The sequence below is a fragment of the Adelges cooleyi genome, unplaced genomic scaffold, assembly GCF_023614345.1.
Source record: "Adelges cooleyi isolate 19-005CV unplaced genomic scaffold, UGA_ACOO_1.1 ACOO_flye_CR_arks_rails_tigmint_CR_PRNA_108, whole genome shotgun sequence".
In the NCBI taxonomy this organism is placed as follows: Eukaryota; Metazoa; Arthropoda; class Insecta; order Hemiptera; family Adelgidae; genus Adelges; species Adelges cooleyi.
This window is the reverse complement of record NW_026095761.1, coordinates 17,609,672-17,623,795: the sequence shown is the minus strand read 5'-3', so window position 1 is coordinate 17,623,795 and position 14,124 is coordinate 17,609,672. Positions and strand designations below refer to the sequence as shown.

Below are 14,124 nucleotides of genomic sequence, written 5' to 3'. Positions count from 1 at the left end.
AAAATGATAAGATTATATAACATAATTATACATAATAATTTAATATAAATTATAATTGGTAATGGTTTAATCTTCTGGAATAATGTTCATAATAAATGTTTAATAATAATATGTTCGTTCAACATTGTCTCCGCTGTAACTGTATCCGCATGACTTAACAATAAATTCTGTTGAATAAATTGAAATATCTACAATTAACAATGTTTACTATACACATTATACAATATTTAAATAACCTTTTTTTTTATCCAATTATATTACTCCGTTATAATTCGTGTTATCGGCTGCACAACATAACGTTTTTATGAACTCACAATCTTGTTTGTCGTTCCGGGTGGAATATTGCAGCTCAAATTTCGAGCACTTCCCGATTAGCTATCCGGCTGAAACTTTCAGGGTAGCTCACAATTCGATGACAATGCATTATTAATCCACAAGAGGTTGAAAATTTCATCCCTAAGGGATTAAAATGGGGTCGATTTCTTGTCCGTCGTTCCGGGTGGAATCTTGCAATTAAAAAAGGCTTATTTCTCACAAATCAGCAAAAATTATGCGTGGTGCGTTTGGGCGTGAACGGTGCTCAGATATGAGAGGTACTACCAGGTTCAAAAACCCGTTCCCATCATTACACTTTTTTGCATTTTCTTACAACTTTTATGATAATTTATACAGTAATAAATCTAAAATTATAAGCTTTTAAATTGATTACTAAATCTTACAATGGCGTAGAGAGGAATTTTTTATGGGGGGGGGGGGTTCAAGGTTGGAAAAAAGAACTCGTTAAATTTATTTCACTTATAACAAAATATCTATTTTCTTGGCTTTTTGGCAAATTCATCTCGATAATAGCTTAGAAGAACTAAGCCATTTAGACGATCCTGTTTAAAATAAGTTAGATGATTAAAACAATTAAAATTGTATATGAGCACATTTACCTCTTTCATAGTATTTCTAAAGTATGTTTTTACTACTTTTGAACAATTGTAATTTTTATATTGATAACTGATATGTGATAAAACAACTAACGGTATTATACAATTTAAGTATTAAGCTAAATAAAGTGTAAGGGGGGATGAACCCCCTAACCCCCCCCCCCGTGTCTACGCCACTGAATTCTTATGATAATCCTTCTGACCATGCAGCCTTTTCTAATGTAATCACCGCTTACAGACGAAATGGACGGATTTTATTATATAATATTGTAATAATATTATTTATATGTAAAATATCTGTATATAAATATATGTATATTCATTATATAACATTGTACATTTAAATATATATATATAGATACGTACATACGAAAACAAAAAAGAACAAAACAACTAAAGTAGATTAAAAAATTAATCTAAAAATAACGTTTTTATGCGCCTTACAAAGTATAAAATTGAAAAGACTTAATTGCTATTCTCTCCAAAGTTTGTTTTATGTAGGTTGCTTCAATTTTTTTGTTAACTACCTACTTGCTTAACATTCAAAGTAATGTGGTGCTCAATTTTACATGACATGTCATTATATAATATTTTATTTAGAAGAGAAAAGATGATTGTGCATGAATTATGAGTTAATGAGAAGATAATGTTATTATATATTCAGACTTTTTAAGGCGCATAAAAACGTTATTTTTAGATTAATTTTTTAATCTACTTTAGTTATTACAAGCTTATAATGTATTAATAGGAAAAACAAGTACGGATTCAATATTGACCCTTGGCGAGCCCTACGGCATTCTCTCACCAGACATTCTTCTGTTTTACTACCGTACAAATTCTCAGCACTTGTTTTCGCTTATCTGTGCATAAATTCCTTTGGTTTTTTCTTCGCTGAAATTGCCAACATACTATTCTTGCAACGCTATCACAACCTGGTAATTCTTTATAGTTGATCATTTTCAATTTCATCCTTCCATTAAATTATTATAACGATAACCTGTTTTGAATAATTACTTACTTATACTTTATTTACATAGTCGTTGAAGTTTAGAACAGTGGAAAGTCATGTAATATTTTTATCCACACTAACTAACAGAACAGTTGAAATACAGTTGTGGAATGTAATTAACATCGTTTAATACTATGCTTAAAGCGCTTTTTAAGTAAAATAAATAATAAAACTCATAACCTACACGTTTCGCTGGTGTGACTGTTTAAATATGTCAAATAAATACATGCAACGTCTTCGTGTTGTTTTGATTTTCTAATAGAGACGGACTAAGGCGACAAAGAAAAACTATGGTCACGAAAAGCTTAAAATATTATTATTCACAACTAAAAACGCCGAGGAAAAATTTGTACAACTCAATAACTCAAAATTTGTTATAAAATGAATTATACATATTAAAACAGGCAAAGTCTCGCGTCCTAGACCTCTGAAGATGAAGCGTGTCACTCTAAGAAAGTGCTCAAGACATAACAGCGACGACCTTTATCCTGTCTTGTACAACTGACACTGGAATAGTATTTTACCTAATTAAAAATGCCTACTCGATAATACTATTATTATTATTATAATATGTATAGTTTAAAAAATGCGAGTATAATTTATTCTCAAAATATTTTATTACAAATAATTTGCCAATTTTACAACAATTATATATTTATTTAAAACAAAAATAATATCATAGTATAATCACAATGTTTTGGTCACTAGTTATTACAATAAATATGTTTTTATAATTTAGGCAATATACAATTACATTAAACATGCAACAATTTGAATTGAAAATATTTGAAGAAAAAATGGAAAATATAATATAAATTAGGTTTTTAAAACACTAAATGTACAGAGTATGATCTTGGCATCACAGTTGCGACTGATCTCTCGTACAGCCAGCACTAGGCAAGAGAAAATCAATCTAAATCAAGAGAAAAAACCTGGATCTCTTTACCAGACTCAGAGCCGACATACGGTGACAAATTGGGCACTGACAGAAGCAATATGGCGCTCTTCTGTAACTGTGTCTTCCTGCACAGAATCCTATACGGGTTACTATTCTGGTAACTCACTGCCGAGTCCAGACGTGATAGTAAAATACTCTGCCAACTGCAGATCTCTGATCGGCCAAACGGGTGCCTCGCTCCAGATCATTGCCGCTTGATCTAATGACAAGATGCCGAGTCGAAATTGAGTTATTACGAAGACGTGATCCTCCTGACAAAGACAGGCTCTACGGGAACAACGGTTCGCTCTCAGTGACAGTTGGCAAGCGAGATGGTGCAACTGGTGGACACGCAGACTTTTCCCAAACGTTGCCCGAAGATTATCTATTCCTCTCTATCTGAGGCATCATGTCGTGTAATTCCTCACTGATCACGGGGACTTCAAGGCCAAGCTCCGTTCACTGGGTCTTGCAGACGATCCGGAAATCGGAGAACCAACTTCTTGCTGCCCGGGGGAGGTACACGACCAGGAATCGGCTCGTCACCTACCTGGTGTTCAGTACCTCACACCCGGACCTATTGAAGTGTTCCTGCCTCGATTTCATTTTTTATCCGAATTCTTATTGTTTGAGCCATGTGTTGATAGTAGCTCAAAGTATGGCCGGCGGCGAGTCGCCTCGCGCTCTCACAAACGAAGACCCCGCAGTCGTACCCATTGTACTGTTGCGGACTTACTCCAAGCTGAATGGTCCATGGTTCTACTAAAGGGGTGCCCCTTTTGTCCAAGGACTCGTTTTGTAAATAATCCATCATTACATCCAAACAGACGTCGTCAGCTTTGTTTAAGCTGTCGTATAGCGTTATCGTCTTCTCTTTTGGCTTTACTTCTACTAATCTCCAGTGCTCATTCTCGTTGACCGGTATGAGGATCAAATCATAACTGAACACGTCAACTTTTTTTGTCCACCTTCGCACTTTCTCATATCCCCCACAGGATAATGCGGGGAAAAAGAAAGTGTCGAAGGTGGCAACGTTGACGTGTTCATTTCGAATAAGCTTGAAATAATTATTTATTATTTGATCCCCATACCAGTCCTCGTCTATTTTCACTGGGTGAGCTGTTAGGAGCTTAAATTTCTTGATCGGTGGTAAACTATTCGTAGAAGATAATGTCCTCTTAGTTCCGGTGTTGATAGGAAGCGATATTTCTCTTGAATACAACGAAGCTTGTGGAGTTTCTAAATGAAAAATAATAATTTAGACGCAACTCTTAATAATTATAAGTCATAGTTAAGCATAGTCTTGCTTAACACTTAAGGACATACAATACATTTATATTATTTAAGCAACTAACTGTCCAATTCTATTTGTAATAAAATTTCGAAAATTACTTGAGTCCAAAGTGGTTTTTTGGGCAAGTCCACTCAAATTTGAACCGAGAGCACTTGAAGTAGATGGTTTATTACCACTAGTAGTCTCTTCCACTGGTGTGACGGTCGGCTTAACAATCTTAGAAAGGCCATCGTCCATGCGTTTTATTACCATCAGTAAAGTTCTCGTGCTGCGGTTGTCACTCAACATTGAACCGAGAGCACTTGATGTTAATGATTCACTATCTCTAGTAGTCTCTTCCACTGGTGTGACGGTCGACTTAACAATCTTAGAAAGGCCATCGCCCATGCGTTTTATTACCATCAGTAAAGTTCTCGTGCTGCGGTTGTCACTCAACATTGAACCGAGAGCACTTGATGTTGATGATTCACTACCTCTAATAGTCTCTTCCACTGGTGTGACGGTCGACTTAACAATCTTATAAAGGCCATCGCCCATGCGTTTTATTACCATCAGTAAAGTTCTCGTGCTGCGGTTGTCACTCAAAGACATTGTTCTTTTCAGATGACTACAGCAATGTCAGCGAAAGTTTAGAATTACAAAGTAATTACACAAGCAATAACAAAAAATATTTAGAGATATAAGAAGATATAACAAGATACAAGAAAAATATGTAACATAAATACTTTTTTATGAAAATCATAAACGATAGTTGTTTAGAAAACAAACACGTGTATCGATAGCTATACAAATATATATTGTAAATGGTTACTTTAATTTGGCCAGTAAAACTGTCAACTACATTTAATAGTATTCTATTATTTATTTAAAATAGTTTACGCCAAAATGGCGGCAATAGATTACAGAGTAAATAATCTTAAAGAAATTAATTAAAAATAATTATAATACAACCAAAAAAGAAAAACGTTGCATAATTAATCGTCAAACAACATTATTTAGAACGCTTTTTAAAGCGTTCTAAATTTTCTAAATTTTCTAAAGTTTCTAAATTTCTTCTGGCTAAAGAAATCCAAATGATTATCATTTATTGCTTTATTTGAAGCCATCAGCACTCGGTTAATAATAACTATACATCTGTTTGTAAGAGGATAATATAATATCAAATAGATGACGTTAAAAGAAACAATATGTTTGATATTTCAGCACATATTGTTTAGACCATAAATGCAACAGACATCTGCAGACAACAACACACCCAAGGTGCTAGCTAAGCTAACTTATTTAAAATATTAGATGCAATAACATTTAGATATGTGCTGACTTTGTTTTAGTGGTTATCTATGCAGTCATTCTTATAAAACACCGTTGAAGGCTATCGGTTTTGTCCGAGATAACCCTGTGTTGATAAATAAACACCAAATATAAATACTTATATTGGATTGCATACATTAGGAAACCCCGTTTCACAAAATTGAGGTACAAACATTGAAATCAGCACAATTCGGCTAAAAAGCATGATTTTACAAAAAATAAAAAGCCCTAATAAGTGTTGTTTTATAAACCAAAGTACAACTTTGATTAAAAAAAAATGTCTGTAAAATAATATTGTGATAGCTACTTACTACAAGTATTGCAATATTCTCAAAGTTTATACTGTTTTCTATGTGACACTTTTTTTTTGTTTTTTTTCAGCATGTAATACATAACATTAAGCATGACATCAAATAATAATGTTATATATTTTCATACACAAGACAACTGTTAAAGTTTTGATGCTAACCAAAGGGCCAATTTTATTTATTTATTTGAATTTAACGGGTTTGACAACCCGATTACACGTTTAGTATTAGATTTACAGTGTAAAGTAGTATTTATAGTACATAGGTACATTGTTTATAAAGTAGATAACAAATGAATTATAAAATAATTTATACTTACAATTTATAAGGGTAATAAACAATAATACAATGATCTTGACGAACAAAATAGGAATAATAATACTTTTAACTACTTATTTACAACTCTTACAAAATTCTGAGGCAAAATTACAATAGTTTTAGTTAAAAAAGAAAATGTACCTAGAAAAATATTGTTTCGGTGTCTTCTGAAAGAAACTCAAAATTTGAAACTTGACCCTTGTTCTAATATAAGCGTCTGATAGTTCTGTTCACGTTTGCTAGTTTAACGAATGTCAAACAAATAAATAAGACAACAGCCGTGTATTTTATTTAATATTGTCTCATTCGACACTGGATTGTGAGATTTCTTTTTTCTTTCCTTTTTTTTTTTTACTCCAAAGTTCTGTAGAAATAATTTAATTACAAGTACAAAGGCGATGCAAGCAGAGGACGCACGTCTAAACGCATTAGGTTATTGTTAGAAACGTCTGTCTGCTTCAATTTTAACTTCTTGGGGTTTTTTTTTTTTGTATAATATATTTATAAATATTGTTTGCATGGTGGTACCCCTTTGAATGGTTGTGTGTCAAATAAGCTCTGTGTCGTGCTCTTGATTTGCGGATGCCTACTGACTAGTAACATAGTGTTAATATCTGTAATTACTGAATAAGTGAAAATATTTCCATAATAAATGTGTTAACAAATGTTTGTAAAAAGTCCTATTGGTCGTAGCCTAACCTAACCCGAAGCAGTGAAACAAGTGCTGATTTTTATGACAATACTATAACCTATATTATTATGTATTAGTTAAAATTATTTGTATTATTTGTAAGATATTTAAACCTAAATATTATACAGTTTGATATGCGATAAGATATAAGAATAATTCGTTAGGTATACAGGCAAAGAGAATGATTGTCTTCTTCGTCTTCGCCTTAGGCAAAGATAATGATTATAATGATTCAACAAAATATAGCCATTTTAAAATACTTTGGTATATTTAAATGTATAATAAATATACAATTTGGTTTATCGCTGTTAAATTTCATAATCGCCAAACTCGCGATGACTGGCCGGCGCACTGTCGGGGAAAGGCTCCAGCTCTTTGTAATCGTTCAGTAGAGTTTCCAGGTCTTCCCTGGCGTCTCGGAATTCGGCCTTTTCCATTCCTTCGCTTTCGTACCAATGGATGAACGCCCGTTTGCGGAACATCAGGTCGAATTTATGGCACAAGCTCGTCCACGCGGCCGCTATGGCTGTCGTGTTGGACATCATGCATACCGCCCGGCCACAACCGATCATGTCGTCGCCGCCGGCCACGGACGCGGGAGGCCGATAATTGATGCCCACCTTGAACCCGGTCGGACACCAGTCGACGAATTCCAAATGTTTGGTGTTTTTCAAGTGCGAGATGGCGTAGTTGATGTCTTTGGGCACGGCGTCACCGCGGTACAGCATGCAACATGCGATGTACTTGCCGCCGCCGTTGGCCGACCGCTTGTTGTCCAGGCGGAACAATTGATTGCCCTGTTCGAAGCAGGCAACGGTTATGTCCTTGATGGACGGACACTCGTGCGCGGACTTGTGCGATGACACGAACGGTGCGTACGCCAGCAGGGGGAAGTGTATGCGCGGGAACGGGACCAGATTGGTCTGGAACTCGTTGATGTCCACGTTGAGCGACCCGTGAAATCGAAGGGACGCCGTGATGGACGACACCACCTGACTTATGATTCGGTTGAGATTGGTGTACGTGGGCCGTTCCACCTCTAGCTTGCTGGAGCTTATGTCGTATATGGCCTCGTTGTCCACCATGAACGTGCAGTCGGTGATGTCCAGCGTCTTGTGCGACACCAGCACGGAATTGTACGGTTCGACGATCGCGGTGGACACCCGCGGCGCCGGGTACACCAGCACTTCGAGGTTGCTCTTTTTCGTGAACTCCTGTTTCAGGCACTCGGACAGCGCGCCGGTCAGACCGGATCCCGTGCCGCCGCCCATCGAGTGGAATATGATGAATCCCTGGACGCCGCCGCACGACTCGGTGAACATGCGCACCGCGTCCATTACCTTGTCCACGTACGGCCGGCCCTCCGAGTAGTATCCGCGGGCGTAATTGTTGGCCGCGTCCTCTTTGCCGGAGATCAACTGATCGGGATGGAACAGAGTCCGGTTGCGGCCGGCGCGGATCTGGTCAATCACCGTGGGCTCCAGATCGACCATCACCGTCCGAGGCATGTACTTGCCGGTGGTGGTCTCTTTGTAGAACGTCGAGTTTTCAGACTGACAGTCCGTGGTACCGCCGGGCGACGTAGCGAAACCGTCCTCACCGATTCCGTGTTCCAAGCCATACAATTCCCATACGGCATTGCCCATCTGCACGCCGGCCTGTCCTACGTGGATTGTAATCACTTGACGTTTGTTCTCCATTTTTGATTTTTTTTTTTCGGAAATTTAAAAAATTTGAACGCGTTAAGTCAAATTTAGTTCTTTAAAAGGTTTGAGTTAAAATATATTCACAATAGATCACTGTTTAAAAGATTTCGTTTAAAATTTAACAGCGATGTACACGCGTTGATTTTAATAACAACTCAGAAATGCAACTGAATGCGGTCTCGTTTGTTTGTTGTCAAGATTTTTTTATTAATAGCCAGTATTATTATAGCCAATCTAAATAACAACCAGGTTATTTGTTATTTAATTATAAACGGTAATTTTTAGCTTCGATGCGAAGCTGTTTTTACAATGATGTGTTTCTAATTTGTTTTTTTTTTTCTGGACTCGAGATATCTCTTAAGGAGACCGAAAAGAGCTGTGTAAATCGTGTGCAAATACAGACAAAAATACGAGTCGCTTTTTATGTGGTGTCTCCGAAATATTTTTAAATATTTTACTCGAATATTTTTTTTGTTTGTTAAAAAGTTTAAAATACCATCTAGAGTGGATTAACAAGGCCGATTTCTTATTTTTGTTATACCACTTTTGTTGCTACCTACATTAAGTGTAGTTTTCTTAAAAAATAGACTACAGGTAGATATTTTAGTGTAGCTCTATAACACTTTTGTTTTATACTTGACATTTGGACAAGTTCATACGTGTTTTTCGTAGACAACTGTATTATGATTAAATTATTAAATTTACTCTGAAAGTATGTGTCCAGTTCATATACATACAACCAGTAACAAAATAAAATATTAACGAGATGCAGAATTTGAACTCCCGTCGTTAGTGCTGTAACAATAACGATGGAAATGTATACAATATAATATTATGTAAAAAAAAATTAAAAAACGATGTAGCTATAGTCAAGTGTACTTTAGGGGCCCCAAGGTGAACCAGCTAGGAAGAAAGCCGGCGCAAGTATGAAAATATATAGGATTAGTTTTAAATAATAATATTTTATGCATTTATGCGCCGCATCGCGGTACCAATAACTCTTATAGGTAGACCTGTTGAAGTCCACGTTATGTTATGTCTACCCCTCGAAGAAAGTATATTATGATTACCATATTGTGTTTTGATAGTATAAAAAAAAAAAAAAATTATATTCAAACGAAAGGCAAGGATAGGGTAACAACTATATTATATAACGACCCCGGCATAATATTATTATCAGCTTAAATGACTAGTCGGAACTCGGCAAAACTGGTTGGATTCTAAACGCCTTTAACAATGCATTTATCATTTATTTGTTCGACAAAACAAAACAAAAATGAAATGAAAAATAACGAATTCATGTTTATTTATTATGCTAGTCCACCGATAGTGTAATAATTACTCATCTCTTTTTTTTTGTTCTAGAGCTGCGCTGCTGCGGCCGATTAATCAAACACACTCAAGGAAAATTACACATTCGGATTACATAACCAGCTGATGCTATAGGACTTTTACAATACCGCTTTGGGTTCATCAAACTTGTCGTGTAATAACCTCGGATGAACTTTTCTGGCGTTTATCGCGTATCTAGTGTCCTATCCGCGACCAAAGCTAATATTTTATTATTAAAAAATGGACCGTACATTGAAACCTAACAAATATTATGTTACCAAGACACGAGCGACAGAAACAGAGCTGTGCGTTGGGTATGTGTTTTGATCTTATCATTTTGGCCAAACTACTAGATCTATCTCTCTCCAATATCATAATTATGTATAATAACTGTAGATATTTATTTGTGCGACCAAGCAAATAAAAATATAAAAAAATGGTACAATTTTTTTCAATCGAAGGCCTCACAAATAGGTACGATTAGAAAATGCCGGAAGATTGCGTTTAAAACAACTTTGCGCTTTATCTAAACCATATTAAAGAGTTCTTGACAATTTCGACTTTCATTTTATTCTTCTAGCGTGTTACTTAATGCAATTAATTTTTTTATTTCCGCACGCAATGCTCTTTGTTAAAAATTGTAAGTCATTTGCCAACAATAGCAGGTTGTTAACATAATGTTAATGTGTGTTATCGTTACAATATATTGTTATTGTATTATCCGCAAAACGTTAACTTGCATGCACATAATATTGTTTATATATAAAAATATTATACTGCTCGATTCGAGTCGATAATTATTGTTTATACAAACAATTTGAATGTACACATTTTTAATTTATGCACAATATTATAACGGTGGACGGTTGTCGTCCTACACTACGTTTCATTGACACTATACTATGCTAATGTCCTGTATATTAGGTCGTTGTGAAAACATAATCAGTAAATCTTTGTGATCATAGTTTGTAAAAAACTATGTGAGCGTGTTAAATTAGCTATTTTGTTGTATACTTATACCGGACGGCGAAGGGGGATTGAGTAATGCATACGCAGATAAAAATAATACTTAATATCTTTCATCCTTCCTAGGTAAGGTTTAAACTGTAATAACTTAGTAATTCCATAGAAATCCCATGAACTGTTCAAATGTTAGCACAAAGTATATATTTTGTGTCACGTCCATAGTTGGGTTCAATAATAATAATTATGTTGTGTTTGCGCAATTTCTCCGACAAACGCATCTCGGGCGAACCTTGAGGGGAAAAACATAATATTAAATTTTATGTTGTAAAAAAAAACCATCGGAGTGTGTACTTGAACGTCCGTTAATTGTGCAATTTGTTCCGAAATGAAATGAAAACGCCTTGTATAGTGGCAAATTAACATAAGAAACAGTCGGAACAACTTATAATAACAAGCTCGTCGAAGGTCTGCCGTGGCCGCGATTAAGTAAAAAAAAAAAACTTATTATAATAATATTAATTGCATTACGGTGTGTCTGTGGTTTTTGAAATCTGGGTTGAAAGTGAACGTGTGCACTCAGTAAACTTACTTATGTGTACTTAACGCAAACGCTCGTCGTTATAATTATTGTTCGTCCATATACTTCTTTTAACAATGCTTAAATTTTTTGATAAAAATCACAATTTCTTAGTTTGCCCGTTTGCAATAAGTAGGTACACTTTGTCGACGTTTATTCATAAAAAATAGTTTATTTCAACACCGTCAGGCCTATATTATCCCAACAAGGCTATAGCTTGGGAGTGTTAGGCTTCAGGAATAGTAGATAAAACCAGTACACGCGCTAGCTGGGAGAAACAACTTTTGAAAATTTGGGACAGGGTAAGATTTGTTTTTGACCTAAACTTGTAAGTTCGTCACTCACCTCTCATACGACGTTAAATTTACTCTATAAAAAATGTGACAGTAAAAAAAATGTGTTGTGTATTAAAAATACAAATTTTGACATTTTTTGTCTGGGCATTTACTCGTCAAGCTTAGGGTATCGTACTATATAGTTTCAAAAGTGAAAAGCATACATTCGTCCAAAAATAGATGTTGTTATTCAAACTTCAAGGCTTAAATTCATACATGTATATGGTATTGAGTAAACTCGAGAAGAACATTGTTAATTAAATACAATTAACTGAAAACCGAGTTAGAGAATTGTGTTTGGCAAAACAATTAAAACTAATCTACTTCATGCTCTAATATTTTCATAGAAAATATATTGTTTAATAGCTAAATTAACAAGATAACTAAAAATAACACTATCACTGTAGTGTATATACTATAAGAGAAAAATGCACTAGGGCAAAAAAAGTGAATTTCATAAAATTTAATTAAACATAACATATTTGTAGTATTTTTTTTAAATAAAATTATGCGTTTGTTTTTCAAGTTTAGATCATAATACAGTTTTTACCTTGAATTGAAAAATGATCGGACCAAATTAATATATTTTGTTATAGGCTATACTCATTGAGTATTTCTCTGCCAAACGATAAGTCTATCACAACAAATCATCACTTCGTAAGGAAAGACATGTTTTTCAACCCATCTTTAGAACGGAAAAGCTGTAAGTGCATGTAAAATAATAAGCAAGTGGGTACGCATTTCACAACAGTGTATAATATGTTATGATTATTATAAAAAGATACAAGGACATTTTACTTTCGTGGTCAAGTCGCAAGTATAATAATACGAGCTATGATTATTTTGTAGTAAACTTTCTTTATAATTTATATATAAAATGTGTGTCAAATAAAAACACAAAATAAGTAGAACGCTGCAGCCTGCACTGAAGACAATTTCACGGAAACCGATTGAATTGATAAAAAAAAAAGACATCTTAAAACACCCAAGTTATTTAGTTACGGTCGTTGAAAAGCAAACACACGGAGATATCCATATAGTACGTTTATACCGGCTTGTACCACGTCGTCCTTATTGTTATGGCGATGAAGCAATTACCGGGTGACTATTATTATAGTACGTGATATCCAACATAATTTTTTTTCGCAATTTTATCCCAAGTACAATAATATTCCACTTTTTATTATGTATACGGCACACACGCACACAGGCAGATTTATTTTGAAATCACCTTGTTTCCCTTGGGATTACAAATTCCAATACTGCCCGTATTTAATACCTAGTACGATATAGATAGACCATATTAATTTCCAAACCAACATCATGTGTAAGGTTATAGACGTGTATGTTATAGATATATATATATATATATATATAAGGTTATACGTTATAGCCCTGAGTCACTTTGATAAGATCCCAATTGATAATTCTGATCTTGTACTCATTTCTGGCAACAAGTGACCATCATAGTCGCACTAATTGCACAACGTTCATGTCTGATAACATATCCTTACACATAACACAATGAGTATTACAATGTTTGAATAAATCAACGCGTTTATTGCAACAAAGTATTTGGATAATATAAGCCGTAATGACTATAATGTATAATATAGTTTATATAATGAGTAATATAAATAATAATTTATCCATAAAGAACAATTAAATACTGTCAGGTGTACATAAAGTGTCTGTGAATTTTTTTTTATATGCATATATTACCTTTGTAGGTTGTTGTTTAGCACTTTTCCACGTACGAAAAAAACTATATAAGATAATAAATATATAAATAATATCCATAAAAAAATAGTGGCGTAACTCAGAGTGAACTTCAAAGGAACGGTCAGATTGTAGTAAATCATATTTAACAGTATTATGGTTAAAAAGATACTATATCAACTAAGAGTCTTCACTCCACACCCCTCGGATAATAAGACATGCATTCTTCGACTAATATAAAATAAAATATAGCATCCGCAATTAATCTTGAATACATGTAGAAATTATATTATTGGAGCTTACCAATGAGTAATAAAATAATTTGTAATTACTATTTTAAATTAATATATTTAATATTACTATTTAAACTTTTATAAAAAAAAACATATTTAAACATACCTACTTGATATGCATTTTATACTTATTCACAAATAAGTATAAAATGTGTGTGTGTGTGTGTGCATATGAATACATGGATAATTAGCCTGATAAAAAACATTCATAAGTAATAAAATACCTTATCCTGAAAAAATAAGAATACATTTAGGTTCTCTAAAACGTTCAATCATTTTTGAACCAGCGGATCATTTTTTTTGTTGGAAATTAAGTTAACCAAATTTGTTTAATGGGCTTGAATGAAGTAAAATTTGCCAGCCAGTCTGGAGTTGGTCTTCACTCCACCACTAATG

The 14,124-nt window shown here is 34.3% G+C and overlaps 1 protein-coding gene across 1 annotated transcript; it reads right to left on the bottom strand.

The window, feature by feature from the left end:
* Positions 1-6,960: 6,960 nt before the first annotated feature.
* LOC126841977 (tubulin alpha-4 chain-like) lies at positions 6,961-8,500 on the bottom strand. The gene is made up of 2 exons (XM_050578816.1): positions 7,153-8,500; positions 6,961-7,004 (listed from the first exon to the last, which is right to left on the bottom strand). The coding sequence occupies exons 1-2, from the start codon at positions 8,498-8,500 to the stop codon at positions 6,961-6,963; spliced, it is 1,392 nt and encodes a 463-aa protein (XP_050434773.1).
* Between the last annotated feature and the right edge of the window lie 5,624 nt (positions 8,501-14,124).